The 18,937-nt window shown below is 42.9% G+C and overlaps 1 protein-coding gene across 3 annotated transcripts in view; it reads left to right on the top strand.

Annotated features, from left to right (window-relative positions):
• CUL3 (cullin 3) overlaps window positions 1-18,937 on the top strand; it is a 90,067-nt gene that overhangs the window by 35,589 nt on the left and 35,541 nt on the right. For all 3 annotated transcript variants that reach the window (XM_061636803.1, XM_061636802.1, XM_061636804.1), the window contains exon 3: window positions 11,239-11,352. In XM_061636803.1, the coding sequence (XP_061492787.1) occupies window positions 11,239-11,352 (114 nt within the window). The remainder of the gene's footprint in view (window positions 1-11,238; window positions 11,353-18,937) is intronic.

Below are 18,937 nucleotides of genomic sequence, written 5' to 3'. Positions count from 1 at the left end.
AATCGTGTCATCTAATGAAATGTGGGCATGTTTAAGGAGATATATAGATGGGTGGAGAGGCCGAATCAGTGTGGATTTTTGAGGAGATATTTACTGAGACATACCATGGTTGCCCTACATGATACAGACACGCATACTAGTGCCCATGGATACTGTGTTGGTGTCCCTGGAATAAAGACTATGTCACAGAAGCAGCAATAGTGAAAAAATACGGTGTTCTGCCATTGGGTCTGAACAGTGTTATCTACTACAGTTGATTTTGTGGCCCATTTGAGCTGTCTTTGCCTGTGGTGATTGTGCTACCTATTGCTATTGACTCAACTTTGAGACTGCTGCTATTAGTGTGAACATAGCATTCAGGATTATGGGGGTCTTAAGTCCTGCTGCTGGAGAAGCATGGTTGATCTGGCTCCATATCTGGATCTCATGCCACTGTAACTGTGGTAGTAGGAAGCAAGCATGAAGAATGGATGGCTAACATAACTATTTCCTCTGCTAACATTGCAGCCATCAAAAACTGGCAAGCACACTTCACTTGTATTATTTGGACATTAGGGGTTTGCCTTGTTTGGGTTGATTTCATTCAGTCTTTCGAGCAAATGACAAAATTGTTTGAGGATACAGGAGTAGTTTTTGCGTGTGACCCAGATCATTGTGTATAAAATGCACACACTTCACATCAGTTGAGCATGATTCAAATGTGTTTAGGTTGCTGCTATTGTCAGCCAAAAATACACAGAATCAAGAACATGAGACAATTCAGAAGCACACCAGGCCGTCTCTTAGAAGCATTATAAACCTTTCTTGTTTAGGCCAACTTTCAGAGGTCAGGGCTAAACTGACAGTGGGTTAGATAGTTTTAACAAATTGTGTTTGAATTATAGTGCTTTCATCGCTTTAGATGCATCGTCTTGGATGAGACCGATGATCTGGATCCATTTCAGTCAGGTTTCAGGCCTAGTTTTGGCATGGAAACAGCCTTGGTAGCTCTGTATGATGCCCTCTGTCGGGAGAGAGACGGGGGGATGTGACTCGGTTGATTCTCGTTGATCTCTCAGAGGCTTTCAATACTATCGACCATGGTATCCTTCTGGGACGACTGGCTGAGTTGGGAGCGGGAGAGACTGCATGGCTGTGGTTCTGCTCCTACTTGGTGGGTTGGCTCCAGAAGGTGGTGCTTGGAGAGCATTGCTCGGCACCCTGACTCTCCAGTATGGGGTTCCGCAGGGGTCAGTTCTGTACCCCCTGCTGTTCAACATCTACATGAAACCGTTGGGCACGGTCATCCGGAGCTTTGGAATGCGTTGTCATCAGTATGCTGATGACACACAGCTTTATTTCTCCTTTTCATCTTCATCAGGTGAGGCTGTCAATGTGCTGAACCAGTGCCTGGCTACAACAATGGACTGGATGAAGGCTAATAAACTGAGGCTCAATCCAGACAAGACTGAGATATTGCTAGTGGGTGGTTCTTCTGACCGGATGGTGGATGTCCAACCTGTCCTGGATGGGGTTGCATTCCCTCTGAAGGAGCAGGTTCGTAGCTTGGGGGTTCTCCTAGAACCATCTCTGTCACCTGAGGCTCAGGTAGCCTCGGTGGCACGGAGTGCCTTCTACCAACTTTGGTTGGTGGCCCAGCTACGCCCCTATCTGGACAGGGATAACCTGGCTTCAGTTGTCCATGCTCTGGTAACCTCCGAGTTAGATTACTACAATGCACTCTGCCTTTGAAGACGGTTCAGAAACTGCAGCTTGTGCAAAATGCAGCAGCCAGAATGGTAACAGGGACCAGACGGTTCGAACATACAAAACTGATTCTGGCCCGCTCGATTCAAAGTGCTGGTTTTAACCTATAAAGCCTTACATGGCTTAGGACCACAATACCTGATGAAACGCCTCTCCCGACACGAATCCACCCATACACTACGCTCAACATCCAAGGCCCTCCTCCAAGTGCCTACTAGGAGGGAAGCTGGGAGTCTGGCAACAAGAGAGATGGCTTTCTCAGTGGTGGCCCCCAAATTATGGAATGATTTTGTTGACGAGGTGCGCCTAGCACCAACACTGTTATCTTTTCAGTGACAGGTCAACACTTTCCTCTTCTCCCAGGCATTTTAGGATGTGTTTTTAAATTGTTTTTTTTTTAGTGTTTTTAAGTTTGTATATTTGTATATTTGTTTTTAATGTTTTTAATTGTTGTAAACCACCCAGAGAGCTTCGGCTATGGGGTGGTATACAAATGTTAATAATAATAATGATAATGATAATAATAATAGTTTGGGCAGGTTATTTAAAAAATTACTTGGGTCTCTATCATAAACAGCTGCTGCTGTTGCCAGATGCAGTACAAATGTATTGCAGCCATGACACATAATTTGCCGGGGCGAAGGGCAGAAATATATTGGCGTGGGGATTTGGAGAGACTGTATGGTATCATAAGACTGTTTCAGGTGCTACAAAACAGACTATATTAATGCAGCCATATGCATTTAATATTTGCTGCTTTCCCCTTTATATTGGGATGGGTATGCCGGGCATAGAATGATCCTTTAGCTACATTGCTGTATCCTTGTCAGTCTAAATAATTGGTATACACATCACCCATGGGGAAATCATAAATATATTGTTACAAAGATATTGTACCTAAACAATTTTAAGTGTTCCAACTGTACTGGCAATATACTGTAACACAAGAGTTCAGTTAAGGATATTCAATTCAGGATATAGTCTGAAGATTAATAAACTGCTACATGCTAATATCTGTATACAATTTTAAATGGTGGCATTCATGTTTGGAATACCAAGTTATTGTTTGGGGTGGGATTTTTTTACACTGGCACAGATAGGAAGTATTCCTTTTAGTTTATCCTTGTTTGCTGAATGATGCTTTTCTCAGACACAAATTATGCAGCATAGTAAGAAACTGAGCCACTTTCCAAAAAACTTTTCTTTTTGCAAACTGGTTACCCGTTGTTAAAAACCATTCATGATTGTACCTGCTACTTGTAATCATCACCTGTAAGCAAGCTCAAAACTGAAATAAACAAATTAAAGCATGCATTTTTTAACAGAAGTATGAAGTATTGAAACACATTTTATGTTTCTTGAGTAGTCCAATTATATGAAGATAGAAGAGCTTCTAATGTATGACTGGTATCTAGTATGTGCAGGGGTATAGCCATCCAGGGTCTTAGGAGGTCTTAGAGCCTTTACTTTTTTGGGGAGCAGGGTCTCAGCAGGATCCCTGTGTCTCCAGTATCCTGTGAACCAATCAGCATGAAAAGGGAGTGTCTTAGCCACTGAGAAGAATCTTCTAACATGCTTCCTTTACCTTTCCTGCTGATTGGAGCCAATCAGAGTGAAAGGAGATGAGTCAGCCACTGAGAAAAGTCTTCTCATTAGCTAACACTCTCCTCTTCCATGCGTATTGGTGCCTAGAGATATCTATTATGGGAGAAGGCATTAACGAGAATCTCAGTCTCAACTCCGCAGTAAAAAAGGGGAAGGGGTGTGGCTATGGCTACTATGAAGGGACCCTGCGCTTCTCAATTTGCTATTACTGAGTATGTGCTAAGAATAGGAGTCATTTTTCTATTTCATATAATTTGCTATGTAATCTGTAGGGTGCTGTGTTAAACACTTGGTTTTCATGAAGCCTTTTTGCCTTGGAAAGAGGAATTGAAGAGGTGGTGTATGATATATGTGAAGTAGCTTGTGAGCAGGGTGATCACTTCATAGTCTCTTCCTGTTATTCCCTGCATACAGCAGGTTGCAGTATGTCCACAAGGATCAAATGCATGGTCAGAAATAGCTGCATCAAGTCAGTCCCTGTGTTTTATGAAGGAGAACCTAGACTTTTTACAGATGCAAAAGGAATGAAGCATACGAGGTCTTCCACACAAATGCCTGACTGATTCATTTTTTTTTGTCCCAAAGTGTGTTCTTGTGAATCAGGAGCAGAAAGACCTTTCCACTGGGCCTCCTGAACAGTACATATTCCCCAAGATATCCTGAACTGTTTGTTCAAGTGAATGTTGGGAGAAAGACTTGCTCTTCTCTTTCCCCAGATCAGATCTAGGGCTATTTGTACAGCAGGAAACGGGCAAGACGTACTCTGGGATAATACCATGTGATTTCACTAAATAATGAAGCTCTTGGTTGAAAAGTCATGTTAAATGTGCCTGTTCTTAAAACATTTATAAACAGGGTTGATTTGATTTAAATCACTTCTTTGAAGGACTCATTTTTAATAATTTAAATCACAGTTTAAATTACTAGTGAGAGAGATTCTATTTAATCATAATTTTTAGTAGAAGTACATTGGTTAATATAACCTTAATACATATTCAGAGATGTAGGTTTCATTAGAAGGTAGGTACACACTAAGCAATTATTCTGAATTGTTTTTCAGATTAATTTTCATCAAAAATGGGATTATAAATTGTTTTTAGTACTAAAGCAGAATGAATTTGTGAAGTCATTCAGGAGATAGGCCAGCTACAGTTGTTCATTTAAGATGTTCAGATGACTGGAGGAGACCTAATGTTGTCCCTATCTTCAAAAAGGGCAAAAAGGAGGAACCTGGGAATTACAGACCAGTCAGCCTGGCATCAATCCCTGGGAAAATTCTGGAGCACATTATAAAACAGTCAGACTGTGAGCACCTTGAAAGCAATGCAGTGTACTAGAAGCCAACGTGGGTTTATCAAGAACAAATCCTGCCAGACTAATTTTACCTAATTGTTTGATCAGGTAACCTCCCTGCTAGACTGTAGGAATGCTGTGGACATAATATATCTCATCTTCAGCAAAGCTTTTGACAAAGTTCCCCATGGTATTCTGATTAGCAGACTAACTAAATGTGGTCTGGATGGAACTTTTAGGTGGATCCACAGTTGGCTACAGAATTGTACTCAAAGAGTGCTTATCAATAGTTTCTTCTCAAACTGGGGGGAGGTAATGAGTGGGGTACCACAGGGCTCGGTCCTCGGCCCAGCGCTCTTCAGCTTAATGACTTGGATGAGGAGGTGCAGGAAACAGTAATTACATTTGTAGATGCTACAAAATTGGGAGAAGTAGCTAATACCTTGGAAGACAGAAACAAAATTCAAAGGGATCTGGAGCATTGGCCTGAAAACACAAAATGAAATTTAACAGGGGTAAGTTCTACACCTAGGAAAAAGAAACCAAATGCACAGATATAAGATGGGGAATGCTTGGCATAGCAATACTACATGCAAGAAAGATCTTGGAATTGTTGTTGATCACAAGCTGAATATGAGCCAGCAGTGTGATGTGGCTGCAAAAAAGGCAAATGCTATTTTAGGCAGCATTAACAGAAGCATAGTTCCCAAATTGCAGGAAGTAATAGTTTCCCTCTATTCAGCACTAGTTAGGCCTCATCTTGAGTACTGCATCTAGTTCTGGACACCACACTTTAAGAAGAATGCAGACAAACTGGAACAGGTTCAGAGGAGGGCAATGAGGATGATTGGGGGACTGGAAACAAGGAGAGATTGAAAGAACTGGGCATATTTAGCCTTGAGAAGAGAAGTACTTAAAAGGTTCTCATAAGAGGAAAGCCAGGATTTCTTCTCAAGCATCCTAGAGTGCAGGGCACGGAAGAATGGGCTCAAGTTACAGGAAGCCAGATTTTGTCTGAACATCAGGAAAACTTCTTAACTGTTAGAGCAGTGTGACAATGGAACCAATTACCTAGGGATGTGGTGGGCATTTCAACACTGGAAGCATTCAGGAGGCAGCTGGACAGCCACCTGTCGGGTATGCTTTAAATTGGATTTCTGCATTGAACAGGAGGTTGGACTAAATAGCCTTGTAGGCCCATTCCACCTCTACTATGATTCTAATCATAGTATTTTTGTCATGTGCCAGAAGCACCACCATCAAACAGGCTTTTAAATTGTACTAATACTGTAAGATTGTTTATTCTTCTGCTTAGTTTTTTCTTTAACAAACAACAACATTAACCAAGTATGCACATGGATTTTTGAATGGTTAAGTGTTTCTGTTTTTAGATAAATGTAAAGCTCTTAAAAGAATAAAATTTAGGCAATTTCAACCTGAGAAACTTAAAATATTGGGTGGTATAGTTAACTCAATCTTCTTTTTCACCTTTGTTTTCCTTGTACATTGTTTGGAAAAGAAATACAAGTTTTCCTGCTTTTTCAGTTCCCAACTTATTTCTCAATTTAGAATGAATTAGTCTTAAGGAAGAAAAAAGTGTGTCACCACCTGCAGAAGAGGCTACTGCTGTTAAGAGCTGGATTACCACTTCAGTGGTCTCCTCTTTATTCAGATCTGCTCCATCTCCCCAAATTCTCTATTCATTGACCTTCTCTATCTTTGCACAGAGAGAGAGAGAGAGTGTATGTCAACATATTCATGGAATATAATTAGAAGTTTTATAATTAGTATTCATGATGATTATCTTTGACCTAGGCTCTTTTTTTACTAATTGTTTAAAGAAAAGTTTGAAATCCAATTTAAAATTTTAAAAATCTGATTTAAAATTTAAGAAATCAGTTTTTTTTAAAAAAAATTGTTAATTTTTATCAACCCTGTTTGGAAATAGTACATTTTATTTTAGTGTGAATGCTGCCACCTGAGTATTTGAAGTTGAAACGCTGTAGAAACCCATTTTATCTCCCATACCCAATTTGTCTATATATTGTATAAACCTTGAACTTGAAGCCTGGTTGAAATGTAGTATCTAAGAGTTTCAGCTGTGATGAACTAGCAAGTGTTACATTTTTTGATTGGTGGAACAACTGAAAGGCGAAAACAGATTAAAACTACATGCTATTTTGTCCACGGCTAGAAATATACCAAATATGGCAAAGCCCAGAAAAGGTGTAGTGTGGCAATTAAGAGTGAAATGAGTTTGTCAGTTTTCCAAAGTCAAAACTTTCCCCAATACTAAATATGGATATACACAGCAACATTTAAGAATAGCCTGCTTGATCAGGCCAGTGACCTATCTAGTCCAGCAACCAGATGCCAGTGGGAAGCCTATAATCAGGAGTACCTGAGCATACCAGTGCTTGTGGCTTCTATCTAACAAAGGAACAAAGTACCTCATTCCTCACATTTCTTTTAAGATAAGAAAATGTGATCTTCAACTGCTACTCACAGCTACTTCTAAACAACAACAGCAACAACAAAAACCCAGTTATACCCTGAACCTTCCATAGACCACTGTAGAAATCCAAGAACTAACATGCTTCTAACACAAAAAAGTAAACTGCAGCAGAGATTTGAAGAATAATGAACAGCTTTAAAATATCTTGAACCTGATATCTTGTTAAAACTCCAAATGTTTACTACTTCACACAGACCATTGGCCATTGTTAAACTATAGAATTCACTCCCACAGGAGGCAGTGATGGCTACCAACTTGGATGGCTTTAAAAGAGGATAAAACTGTTCTTGTGCTCAGGTCCTGCTTGTGGGCTTCCCATGGGCATCTGGTTGGCCACTGTGAGAACAAGATGCTGGATTAGATGAGCCATTGGCTTGATCCAACAGGTAGTTCTTATGTTCTTACTAGCCTGCAAAGTGTTTTTGCTAGTCTGCTGGGGAGGGATGGAGAGCTTGGTCCCACCTCCAAGAGTTCACAGCATTTCCATGAGGGGCACAGAGAAGGGTTGGTGCACTCAATCGCTTCTCCAGCGAACTGCTCGCTCTTCTGCATGCTATTCCTTGTCGCCTATGGTTACCAGGCAAGTGCTTAAATACAAAGTTGTCATACTTTCTCTTGGTAGCTGGGACTTTGCTCAGTTTTCAGAAGGCAAGAGAAAGTGCCTATATATATATATAAACATATTAACATAATTGTGATTAACAAAACAGGTTTTTATTGTATTAACAAAATGTTTCAGCTTCTGCCTTCATCATTTGCTAACGTACAAATGCTGTTACCAAGGTGGCAGTTATAGAGCTTTGAGGATGGAATGCTCAGAGGGGCTTCATTTGCAGAAGCTAAGTAGTGGTGGTACTGTCCTCCAGGTTCAGGCCATGTGGTGCCAATGTGTCCAGAGAGTATATCCAAAGGTTCTCCCTTTTAGTCAGTGCTGCTGGATCTGTTGGCATCTCTATCGCTGTTACAGAAAAATCCAACAGGCTATGACCCTCAATGTTGAAATGTTTTGCAACTGGTTGCTCCACTTTTTTTGTTAAGATTGCCAATTTGTGGTTTCTGAAGCGAGTGTGTAGGTCAGTTGTGTTTTTCCTACGTATTGGATATGACATCCAATATGATTATATATATATATAATGCCATGCTCTACACACACCTAGCTCTAATGTTTTTATAAGGGCACTCCACCCTTTCTTAATCCAAGGAAATGACCCACCTCCACACACAAAAATACATTGTAGCTAATCCAAGGAAGGTGTTTAATTTGAATTAGGGCTTCCCAGTGTTTAGCACCTGAACCATGAATACCATGGCTTAGCCATAGAAATATTATTTATGAGCATGAGCAGTCTTCCTTACTTTCAGCACCAATGACCCATAAACAACCTCCATATTTTGATGATCAGGGAAAAGAGAGGTGATGGTGGAACAGAGCCATCAGAAACTGTGAGGCAGTACAAAAGAAGACACCATGTTATTATTCCCTTCCATTCCAGTTTTGTGATAAAATGCATGCAATTCTAGTTTAAACTCACAATTCCAGACAGGGAAGGTTGGGTGCCAATACAAAGGAATGTAGGAAGCTGCCTTATACTGGCTCACATAATCTAGTTTAGTTTTGTTTACGGTGACTGTCTGTGGCTCTCCAAACATGAGCCTTTTCCAGCCCTACCTGAGATGGAAGGGATTGAACCTGGGGTGTTTTAGACCAACATGGTCAGAACACAAGGTTAACAATGGGGATAGAAAGAGGAGAGAGAAATCCAGGACAGCCAGGCACAAAAAAATAAACAGAAGCAGGCTGCAAGAACCAGCCGAGAAGAATGCTACTCAAGAAATCCACAAGAAATGCATACGCCAAGGTAGCAGACAGTGTTGGATTGGTCAGTCACCTCTTAATAAGTACACGATTACTCTACATTTTGCAATGTAACATGCAAACATCGAGGCAGGTCTCCGAAGTGCAACTATACAGGTGATTGACCAGGGCTGTTTCCTGTAGGACAGCAGTGTAAATGGCTGGGAGTAATGCAACTCACTGTAAGCATAGGTAAGACAATTTGGGGATGCTTCTTCAGTTGAAAACTTTAATGAATATACCTTTTGAATTGTTAGGCTCCCAAGAACTGGAGATAAACTACCACATTGCAGGTACAATTTCAGTAACGATTCCTGGTAGATCTGATGAATTCTATGTGTCATATCTTTTGTCTGCTCAGATTTCCCAGGTTACAGTTAAAGTGGCGAGTTTCTGTGCAGCTACCATCATCTGCCTCAGAGTGTTGATAAAATAATATTTTAATGTTCTAGCAAGGTTTCTATATTGGGGGCTGCATATTTTTATACAACAGTATTGTACTGTATTTTATACTATTTTGGTCTGTATTTTCTATGTGGAGGTCCTTGAGTGAAATAAAGAAATTAAATTTCAACATATAGAGAGAAGCAGCACACACTGAGATATAGAGTGTAGCGCTTGTATATGTCAGCTTTATGCCAGATGAGGGCTGGAAGCCAATGGTCCCATGACATTCATACTTACTGGCCCAGACTTGTAGACGTTTGTTTTTGTACCCATGTGCAGTCGGTATATCTTGCTTCTGTAGGGCACTAGCCAATAATATTAAATTGTCCAAGTAGATATATATGGATTTGAATGAAGTCTACTTGGGCAATTTAATTATAAAATGTTATCATTAAAGGTTAAGTATGCATTCTAAGCTGCTATTTACCATTGCTTTGAGAGGGGTTTTGGGCACAGTAGTTCCGAAGTTTAAAAAGCTGCTGTATACAAATGCTATGCATGCATAGCACATTTTGGATCCTGGCTTATATGATTTCCTGAAGAAGAAGAAGAAGAAGAAAAGTCCCTGTACCTGAAACCTGCTAACAAAGCATTATAAACTAACAGGTTTCATTTATATATTTGATTTATATGCTCACAAGTCAGACTTCATCTGCTGATAATGCTAGTCAGTCTCCTTTTCTTTTAAAAATGTATTGAGCTTCTGAAACATGTATGATCTGAACTGGTAGTGTGGTTATTCACCAAGTCTTTTTTGGCATTCTTGTGATAGTAGCCAGAGCTTGGAAGATTACTTTTAAAAAGTAATAAATTACAGTTACAGTTACATGGCCAAAAAAGTAGTAATCACCGTTACAATTACAATTGCTCTGAAAGTAACTGATTACTTTACTTTTCCTCCAAAGTAATCACTACAATTACATTTCAGTTACTTTTAAAAAAAGCCTACAAGGTGCTGGCCTTGGCTGCTGCACATCTAAGTAGCCTAAAACAACATTAAAAATAAACAAACGCATACAGAGGTAGTAGAGTAATTCTTTTAATTCATAAGATAGCAATGGTGGTGGGGAGGGATCCCCTGAGATGCAAACAAGTTAAAATACTGCAAGTGCAGCACAGTAGCCAGAGAGGGTGGTGGAGGCCACTTTGTGTGCCAAGTGCAAACACAGTATTCACACACACACACACACACACAAACAAACACAAGTGTTGTCATCTTTCACCTCCACGGTTCTTTATCTCCATTCTGCTGCTGCCTCCTTCTCTTCCTTTATCCATGTTCTTGACCTCTGGATCCTTTTTCCCTCCACTCTATTCTTCACCACTACTATCTGTTTTTTAAAATAATTGTTTTTTCCACTCCACCCCGTCTCACTCTCTGCCTCCTCCCTCGTCGCCTCCTACCCATCCACAGAGCATGAGGAAAGAGCGACACTGCATAGAAGCCCAGTTTGAGGAACATGATTTTAATCCACAAATCAGAGGAGCAGAAGACTTCCCCTGCTCCCCCCAAGTAATGCCCAAAAGTAATTCTGGAAACATTACAATTACTCCACAAAAGTAGTAAAATTACTCCTAGTTCTATTACAATCAAAATGTAAAGGAATTACCCACTCGTTACCCAAAAAATTAATGAATTACAAGTAATTCGTTACTTGTGACTAGTTACTTCCTTCCAAGCTCTGATAGTAGCATAGCAGTGCATATGGAGTTACTTTCAATAACCCGTATTAAAGAATTTGACTTGGTGATATTGAAATGTTCTGTTCTGTTGCAGGTGCGAGAAGATGTGCTAAATTCATTAAATAACAACTTCCTCCAAACATTAAACCAAGCATGGAATGATCATCAGACAGCTATGGTGATGATTAGAGACATTCTGATGTATATGGTGGGTAATGTCTGATGTTCTATTTACTCTATAACTAGAAGTAGTTAGTCTTAAGAAAAAACGTCTACACCTTCATACCAATGGAAGAATTGGATATGTGAAGTTGAAATTATTAATTGATATGAATGTAGAACACACACACAAACTCTGAAGTCCACTTTTTCTCTTGGGAATTATTTTGTTGGGAAGCTGAGACTGGAAAAAAGGGTTACAAGATGTTCTTGAATATTGGATTCCTTCTTTCCTCAGAAAGAGAAAGGTTCATACATAGGCCTCTGCATGGGGTACCAGCATAATACGTTGTTTTAGATATGTGGTTATGGAGTGTCAACATCATTCGTCCTCCATGTGAAATTTGTTGCTGTCATCTCTTCTGAACTAGGCTGAAAACTATTAATGAAATATCAATCAGGATGCATGTTTCTTGTGTTGCTATTTGCCATTTATCTGGTGTGTGCTTTTTCTTTATTCAAATACTGTTTGAACTGCACACAAAGTTGTTCTGACTTCCTAGATTTCCTGTTTTCTATGAAAACATATATCTTCTGCCAGGCTTTTTGAGTGAACAGCATGGGCTATTCTGAAATGAGGCAGAAAAAGGATTGGTTTTACTGAACTGTAATTGTTATTGATTGGGGTTTTTATATTGTATTGTGACCTTATGATCATTTTACAATGAAGGGAAGGATATATATATTTGTTGAAAGCAATTGCACAAACCTGTCTATTGACCAGTGCACTTAGCTTTGAACGCTGAGGGATGATACTTTTATTCCCAAAATTGGGCCTTAATTCTGAAATGGTATAAATAATTGTATAACTCAGGTTGCTTTGAAATCATTTTTCTATAAAAACAGGAATAATGAGTGACAGCATCATTAACTTTCAGATGACACATTTAAAACTAAGCAAGATTATGTTGGAATAAGAACAATGAGTTTGTAAAAGACTGCCTATGTAGGAGGAGACACCTCAGCATTCTGTTTCAAGTGGCATGCTGGTGTGCCTTCTTGTAAGTAAATCTGTTTGGAAATAAGCACTTCAGATTGTCATATCCAGTGGCCAGCTTGAAAGTGTTTTACGATGTCCTCTATAGCCACTGGAAGGAAGGGTGCAAAAAAAGTTAATAGCTCTTTTAAAGTACAAATTTTTCTAGAACAAAATCAAGAAGTGGAGCCCTTAATTAGGAATACATCTCAAGATAAGGTGCAGATTGCATCATTGGGTCTTAATATGCCTTGGACTATATTCCATGAAAAGCAGCTAGTGATGTGTCTTAAATCACTGATGCTCCTCACACAACAAGGTAGGTCAAGAGTTGTTATAACTGGTGTTGAATGTTACAGTGTTAGAAAAACTTTGGCCAAGCAGTACATACTGCGGTAGAAGTGAAGACTGAAATGGTAGGAGCACAGACGCTGTTGTAATACTGGCATACCATCCTAACATTCATTGTCATCTCTCTATCCCCATGTAACTCTTCCTGGCTACTGTCAGCCATGACATTATTTGGTAGGTTCATCAGATTCCCCATGCCCTGAATCCTTTGGACTATAGTTTTGTGTTTTCTCTTGTTCCTTGTGATCCCCATTACATACAGTTTTGCTATTCATAAATGTTTTGGAGGTGGTTTTGTTTGTGTATAATTTTGTCATTGGGATTAAGGAACACCTGAAACATTATTCCAGCTGTGCCACTGACTTATTATGCAACTAGGACAATACTAGTGTTTCTACTTTTATCACTAAATCCCTCATCCATGATTTAATTATGGATGAGGCGGCCGATCTGGCATGTATTACCGAAACCTGGGTGAGCGATCTGGGAGGTATTAATCTCTCCCAGTTGTGCCCACCTGGATATTCGGTCCAGCATCTGGGTAGATCCGAGGGTCAGGGAGGGGGAATCGCTGTGGTCTATAGAAGTTCCATCCCTCTCGTTAGGCACCCTATCCAGGTGGCTAATGGCCTGGAGTGTCTGCACATTGCGTTGGGTCAGCGAGACAGACTGGGAATACTGTTGGTGTACCGTCCACCCTGCTGCCCAACAGCTTCCCTAACTGAGCTGACGGAGGTGGTCTCGGATTTGGTGTTGCGATCCCCCAAGCTTTTGGTATTGGGGGATCTCAACATCCATGCCGAGGCCGCTTTGTCTGGAGCGGCTCAGGACTTCATGACCTCCATGACAGCCATGGGGCTGTCTCAATTTGTTACTGGCCCTACGCATGTGTCAGGACATACTCTAGACTTGATTTTTGCCACTGGGTTAGGGGATGGTGATCTGGGAGTGAGGAATCTTACATCTATTCCTTTGTCATGGACAGATCACCGCCTATTGAGATTTAGACTCACATTGTCTTCTCCCCTCTGCAAGGGTGGAGGACTGATTAAGATGGTCCGTCCCCGGAGACTAATGAATCCTGAGGGATTTCAAAGGGCTCTAGGGAATTTTCCGGCTGATAAAACTGATGATTCTGTTGAAACCCTGGTCACTCTGTGGAATACGGAAATGACCCGGGCAGTTGACACAATCGCCCCGGTGTGCCCTCTCCGTTGCAGAGCTCAATTGGCTCCTTGGTTTACCTCAGAGCTAAGAGTGATGAAGCAAGAAAGGAGACGGCTTGAGTGCAAATGGAGGCGAACTCCCGACAGCTGTAATTATGCTCTTGTGAAGGCCTCTACCAGACGTTATGTGAAGGCGGTGAGGGCAGCAAAGAAGCAGTACTTTGCTGCCTCTATTCAGTCATCTTGTAACCGCCCAGCGGAACTTTATAAAGTTGTCCGGGGACTTCTACACTCTGGTCCTCCGGATGCAATACAACCATCGATAGCCCGCTGTAATGAGTTTGCGAGGCACTTCCAAGATAAGATCATTAACATCCGCCGGGACCTTGACTCCAATATTGTAGCAGTTGAATCTAATGAGGTGTCCAGAACACAGTCTTGTCCGGTTTTATTGGATGAGTTTCAGTTGGTACAGCTCGAGGATGTGGACAAGGTGCTCAGACAGGTGCGGGCGACCACTTCTGCTCTGGACCCTTGCCCCTCATGGCTAATAAAAGCTAGCAGGAATGGAACAGCCGGTTGGGCCAAGGAGGTGATTAATGCCTCTTTACAAGAGGGAGTGGTCCCACTCTGCCTGAAACAGGCAGTGGTGAGACCGCTCCTTAAAAAGCCCTCCTTGGACCCTGATAATTTTAACAACTATAGACCGGTAGCAAATGTTCCATTCCTGGGCAAGGTTCTAGAGCGCGTGGTCGCTCACCAACTCCAGGCTCTCTTGGATGAAACTGATTATCTGGACCCATTTCAATCGGGCTTTCGGCCGGGGTTTGGTACAGAAACGGCCTTGGTCGCCCTGTATGATGACCTCTGTCGGGAGAAAGACAGAGGGAGTGTAACTCTGTTGGTTCTCCTTGATCTCTCGGCGGCTTTTGATACCATCGACCATGGTATCCTTCTGGGGCGACTCACGGACTTGGGAATTGGAGGCACTGCTTGGCAGTGGCTGCACTCCTATCTTGGGAATCGCCTCCAGAAGGTGATGCTTGGGGAGCATTACTCGAGTCCCTGGGTACTCCAATATGGGGTCCCGCAGGGTTCAGTTCTGTCCCCCATGCTCTTTAATATCTATATGAAGCCGCTGGGTGAGGTCATCAGGAGTTTTGGAGTGCGTTCTCAGCAATATGCTGATGATACGCAGCTCTACTTCTCCTTTTCATCTTCTTCAGGTGAGGCTGTCAATGTACTGAACCGCTGCCTGGCCGTGATAATGGACTGGATGAGAGCTAATAAACTGAAACTCAATCCTGACAAGACTGAGATGCTGTTGGTGGGGGGGTACTCTGCCCAGGTGGTTGATGTCAGACCTGCTCTGGATGGGGTTACACTCCCCCTAAAGGAGCAGGTCCGTAGTTTGGGGGTCTTATTAGATCCGCTCCTGTCACTTGAGGCTCAGGTAGCCTCGGTGGCACGGAATGCGTTCTACCAGCTTCGGCTGGTAGCCCAACTACGACCCTATCTGGACAGGGAGAACCTCGCCTCAGTTATTCACGCTCTGGTAACCTCTAGATTGGATTACTGTAATGCACTCTACGTAGGGTTACCTTTGAAGACGATTCGGAAACTTCAGCTAGTGCAGAATGCTGCGGCCAGAGTTCTTACTGGGACGAAGAAATTCGACCATATAACACCTATTCTGGCCCAACTGCACTGGCTACCTATATGTTTCCGGGCCAGATTCAAAGTGTTGGTTCTTACATATAAAGCCCTTAACGGCATCGGACCGCAATATCTGATGGAACGCCTCTCTCGCTATATACCTACCCGTTCACTGCGCTCGACATCTAAGGCCCTTCTCCGGGTCCCAACCCATAGGGAGGCCCGGAGAACAACAATTAGATCTAGGGCCTTTTCAGTGGTGGCCCCCGAATTATGGAATGCCCTCCCAGATGAGATACGCCTGGCACCTTCTTTGTTATCTTTTTGGCGCCAGGTAAAAACCTACCTCTTCGCCCAGGCATTTTAAACTTAAATTTAATTTTATTTTAAACTTAACTGTAACTGTATTTTTATTTTATTCGTATTTTAATTTTGTTTTTAAATATGTTTTGTATTGTATGTTTTAATCCACACTTGTTTGTTTTTAAATGTGGTTTTATTTTGCTGTACACCGCCCTGAGAGCTTGTTGCTATAGGGCGGTTTAAAAGCGTAATTAAATAAATAAATAAATAAAATAAATAAATAAACATAAATAGTAACTTTTCCATAGGAGGACTGTCATCAAGCGGGTTATAGCTCCACCTATCGTCTGAAGGCAAGAATGTTTTGAAGTCAAGACTAGGGGCGTCAGGCCCCTCCCACTCTCCAGTTCATTCTTGCCTTCGTCCGTGCAAGTTCGAATTTATTGATAGCGTAGCTTCTAGATAAGTTTTTGTGTATCTGTGTGACAGGGTGGGAGGTTTGTGTGTGTATTCCTGTGCATTTCCTTCCCTCTGTCTTTACTTAGACTGTTTGTTTATTCTTCCTGGGGAATTTCTTTGGGGGGTTGTTCCTTCCCCGTGTTTTTCCTCAGTCCCTAGCTTAATGACGACTTAGGGAGACCACGGCTGCGGTTCTCCCTTCCTTAGGCAGCGGACGCAACCTTAAAGCAGGAGCTTGCGGCTGCAGCTTCCTGGTCTGCGCCGCCGCTTTTTTTGTGCCTTTACGGCTTGCCGCCTACCCCAGGAGCCTGCTGCTGTGGCTCCTTTTGTTTTCAACGTCCCTTTGTTGGGTTGCCGCCTTCCCAGCTCCTGTCGCAGCATTTGACTTCGCGGTGGTTCCTTTAAATTTTCCCCTCCAGGAGCCTGCGGCTGCGGCTCTCTCTCTTTTCCTCTCAGCGGCTCTTATTAGTTGGGCTGCTCTGCCTCCCCCAACTCGTTCCGCGGCATTAAAAACAAATCTTGCCGCGACGGTCTTCAGGAGCCTGCGGCTGCGTCTTCTCCCCACTGCAACGGTTCCAGCGGCTGCTGGGATTTTGCTGGCCATTCGGCCTCCTTGGCGGAGAATTTTTACCTGGCCTTTTAAGCTGCAATTGCGTCTCTCAGCCCCGCGGCTGTAGAGCTTATTTGCAGCCGTTTTTGAGGCCATTCTGTTGCACATAATTTTTTCTGGCCAGCCCCATTTCAGCTCACTGGTGCTCCTCAGTGTCCGCCAATGCTTCTTCTTCGTCTCTACGCCCTTTTTGATTGAATTTTTTCCCGCTCTTTTAACGGGCGCCATTTTGTTTGTCCCTCTTTTCCCGCTCTTTCTGTTTAGCCTGTTCTATACTGAAAAGGGGTCTAACTGACAAGGGCTGTGGATAACAGAGCCAAAGGCTGCAAGTCAGCTCCCACAACGAGATCTACTTTTTTGTGTGTGTGCTGCAAGATAGGATACCTATAATCCTACACAGGTTCCTCTACTCAATCCGCTACTGATGCTGACTACTGAAACTATTTGAACCTGTACATTCTGCCCCATCTGTGGCCGTGTACCAAGGCTATTGATACTGTACATTCTGCCCCATCCGTGGCCGTGTACCAAGGCTGTTCATACTGTACAAAGGCTGTTTGAACTGTACATTCTGCCCCATCTGTGGCCGTGTACCAAGGCTGTTCATACTGTACAAAGGCTGTTTGAACTGTACATTCTGCCCTATCCGTGGCCGTGTACCAAGGCTGTTGATACTGTACATTCTGCCCCATCCGTGGCCGTGTACCAAGGCTGTTCATACTGTACAAAGGCTGTTTGAACTGTACATTCTGCCCCATCTGTGGCCGTGTACCAAGGCTGTTCATACTGTACAAAGGCTGTTTGAACTGTACATTCTGCCCTATCCGTGGCCGTGTACCAAGGCTGTTGATACTGTACATTCTGCCCCATCCATGGCCGTGTACCAAGGCTGTTCATACTGTGCAAAGGCTGTTTGAACTGTACATTGTGCCCCATCCGTTGCCGTGTACCAAGGCTGTTTGAACTGTACATTGTGCCCCATCCGTTGCCGTGTACCAAGGCTGTTGATACTGTACATTCTGCCCCATCCGTGGCTGTGTACTTAGCCATCTGAGCCGGTGCATTCTGCCCCATCCGTGGCCATGTACTGAGCCTGTTTGGGTCTGTACATTCTGCCCCATCCGTGGCTGTGTACTGAACCCCCTCGAAAATATATGATGGCGGAACAGCCAGTGACAGCTCAGGCAACCAAGCCTAAACAGTCTAAGGCAACCAAGCACAAACACGTCAAAGCGGTTGCCAAAACCAAGCATATATCCAGCCACAACACAACCAAGCGGGCACGCTACGTTTCTGTACCGGTTTCTGAGGAGGCGGGCCAGGAACCATTAACAAATCTCTTTAATTCTCCGGCCGCATCCTCCGAGGAGGACTTTCCAGGGTTTCCTGACCAACCAGCAGCCAGCTATCCTCCTCCCATAGTACCACCTAGGGCTCATTCCTCTTCTCAGCCTGCTGAGCCGCCCATATCTTTGCCTTTACATGTGCAGCCATCTCCCACACCGGGGCTGCAGCTGTCTCAGGAGTTCATATCGCAACTACAAGACATGCTGTCATTCTTCTCTCAAACACAGTCACAGTCACAGGTCACTGCCATGCCTCAGCGGTGTGTTTGTAGACAACCCGATGATCTGGGCCACTATGTCCGCAATGAGGCAGATCCATCATGTTCTCCAAACCCTTTTGACATTGCCAGGGGCAGGTTTGTCGATGACGTCTCTTGTGGGGAGGACCTGCCATATGCTATGCAAGCCGAAGGTGACGACTGGAGTGACCAGTCGGAGCAAGAGGAGGATACATCTTATCGTCTGTTTGATGCCTCCGATTATCAGTCCCTTGCTCGCAGAGTACTGAACACCCTTGGTCTACAATCTACACAACCTGCCGCTGCCACTCCTGCTATTAAAGGGTCCAGGGTTCTGAAATCCCCCACGCCAGCAGAGCACTACCTTCCTGTGCCAGATCCTATTGCTAAGCTGGCCAAGGACGAATGGTCTCACCCATTACAAACACGCCGTTTTAACGCCCTTGCGGACAAGCTTTACTCTTTGGC

This window comes from Rhineura floridana, chromosome 7, assembly GCF_030035675.1.
Source record: "Rhineura floridana isolate rRhiFlo1 chromosome 7, rRhiFlo1.hap2, whole genome shotgun sequence".
Lineage (NCBI taxonomy): Eukaryota > Metazoa > Chordata > Lepidosauria > Squamata > Rhineuridae > Rhineura > Rhineura floridana.
Note: the sequence above shows the minus strand (reverse complement) of the source record. Positions and strands in the feature narration are given on the sequence as shown.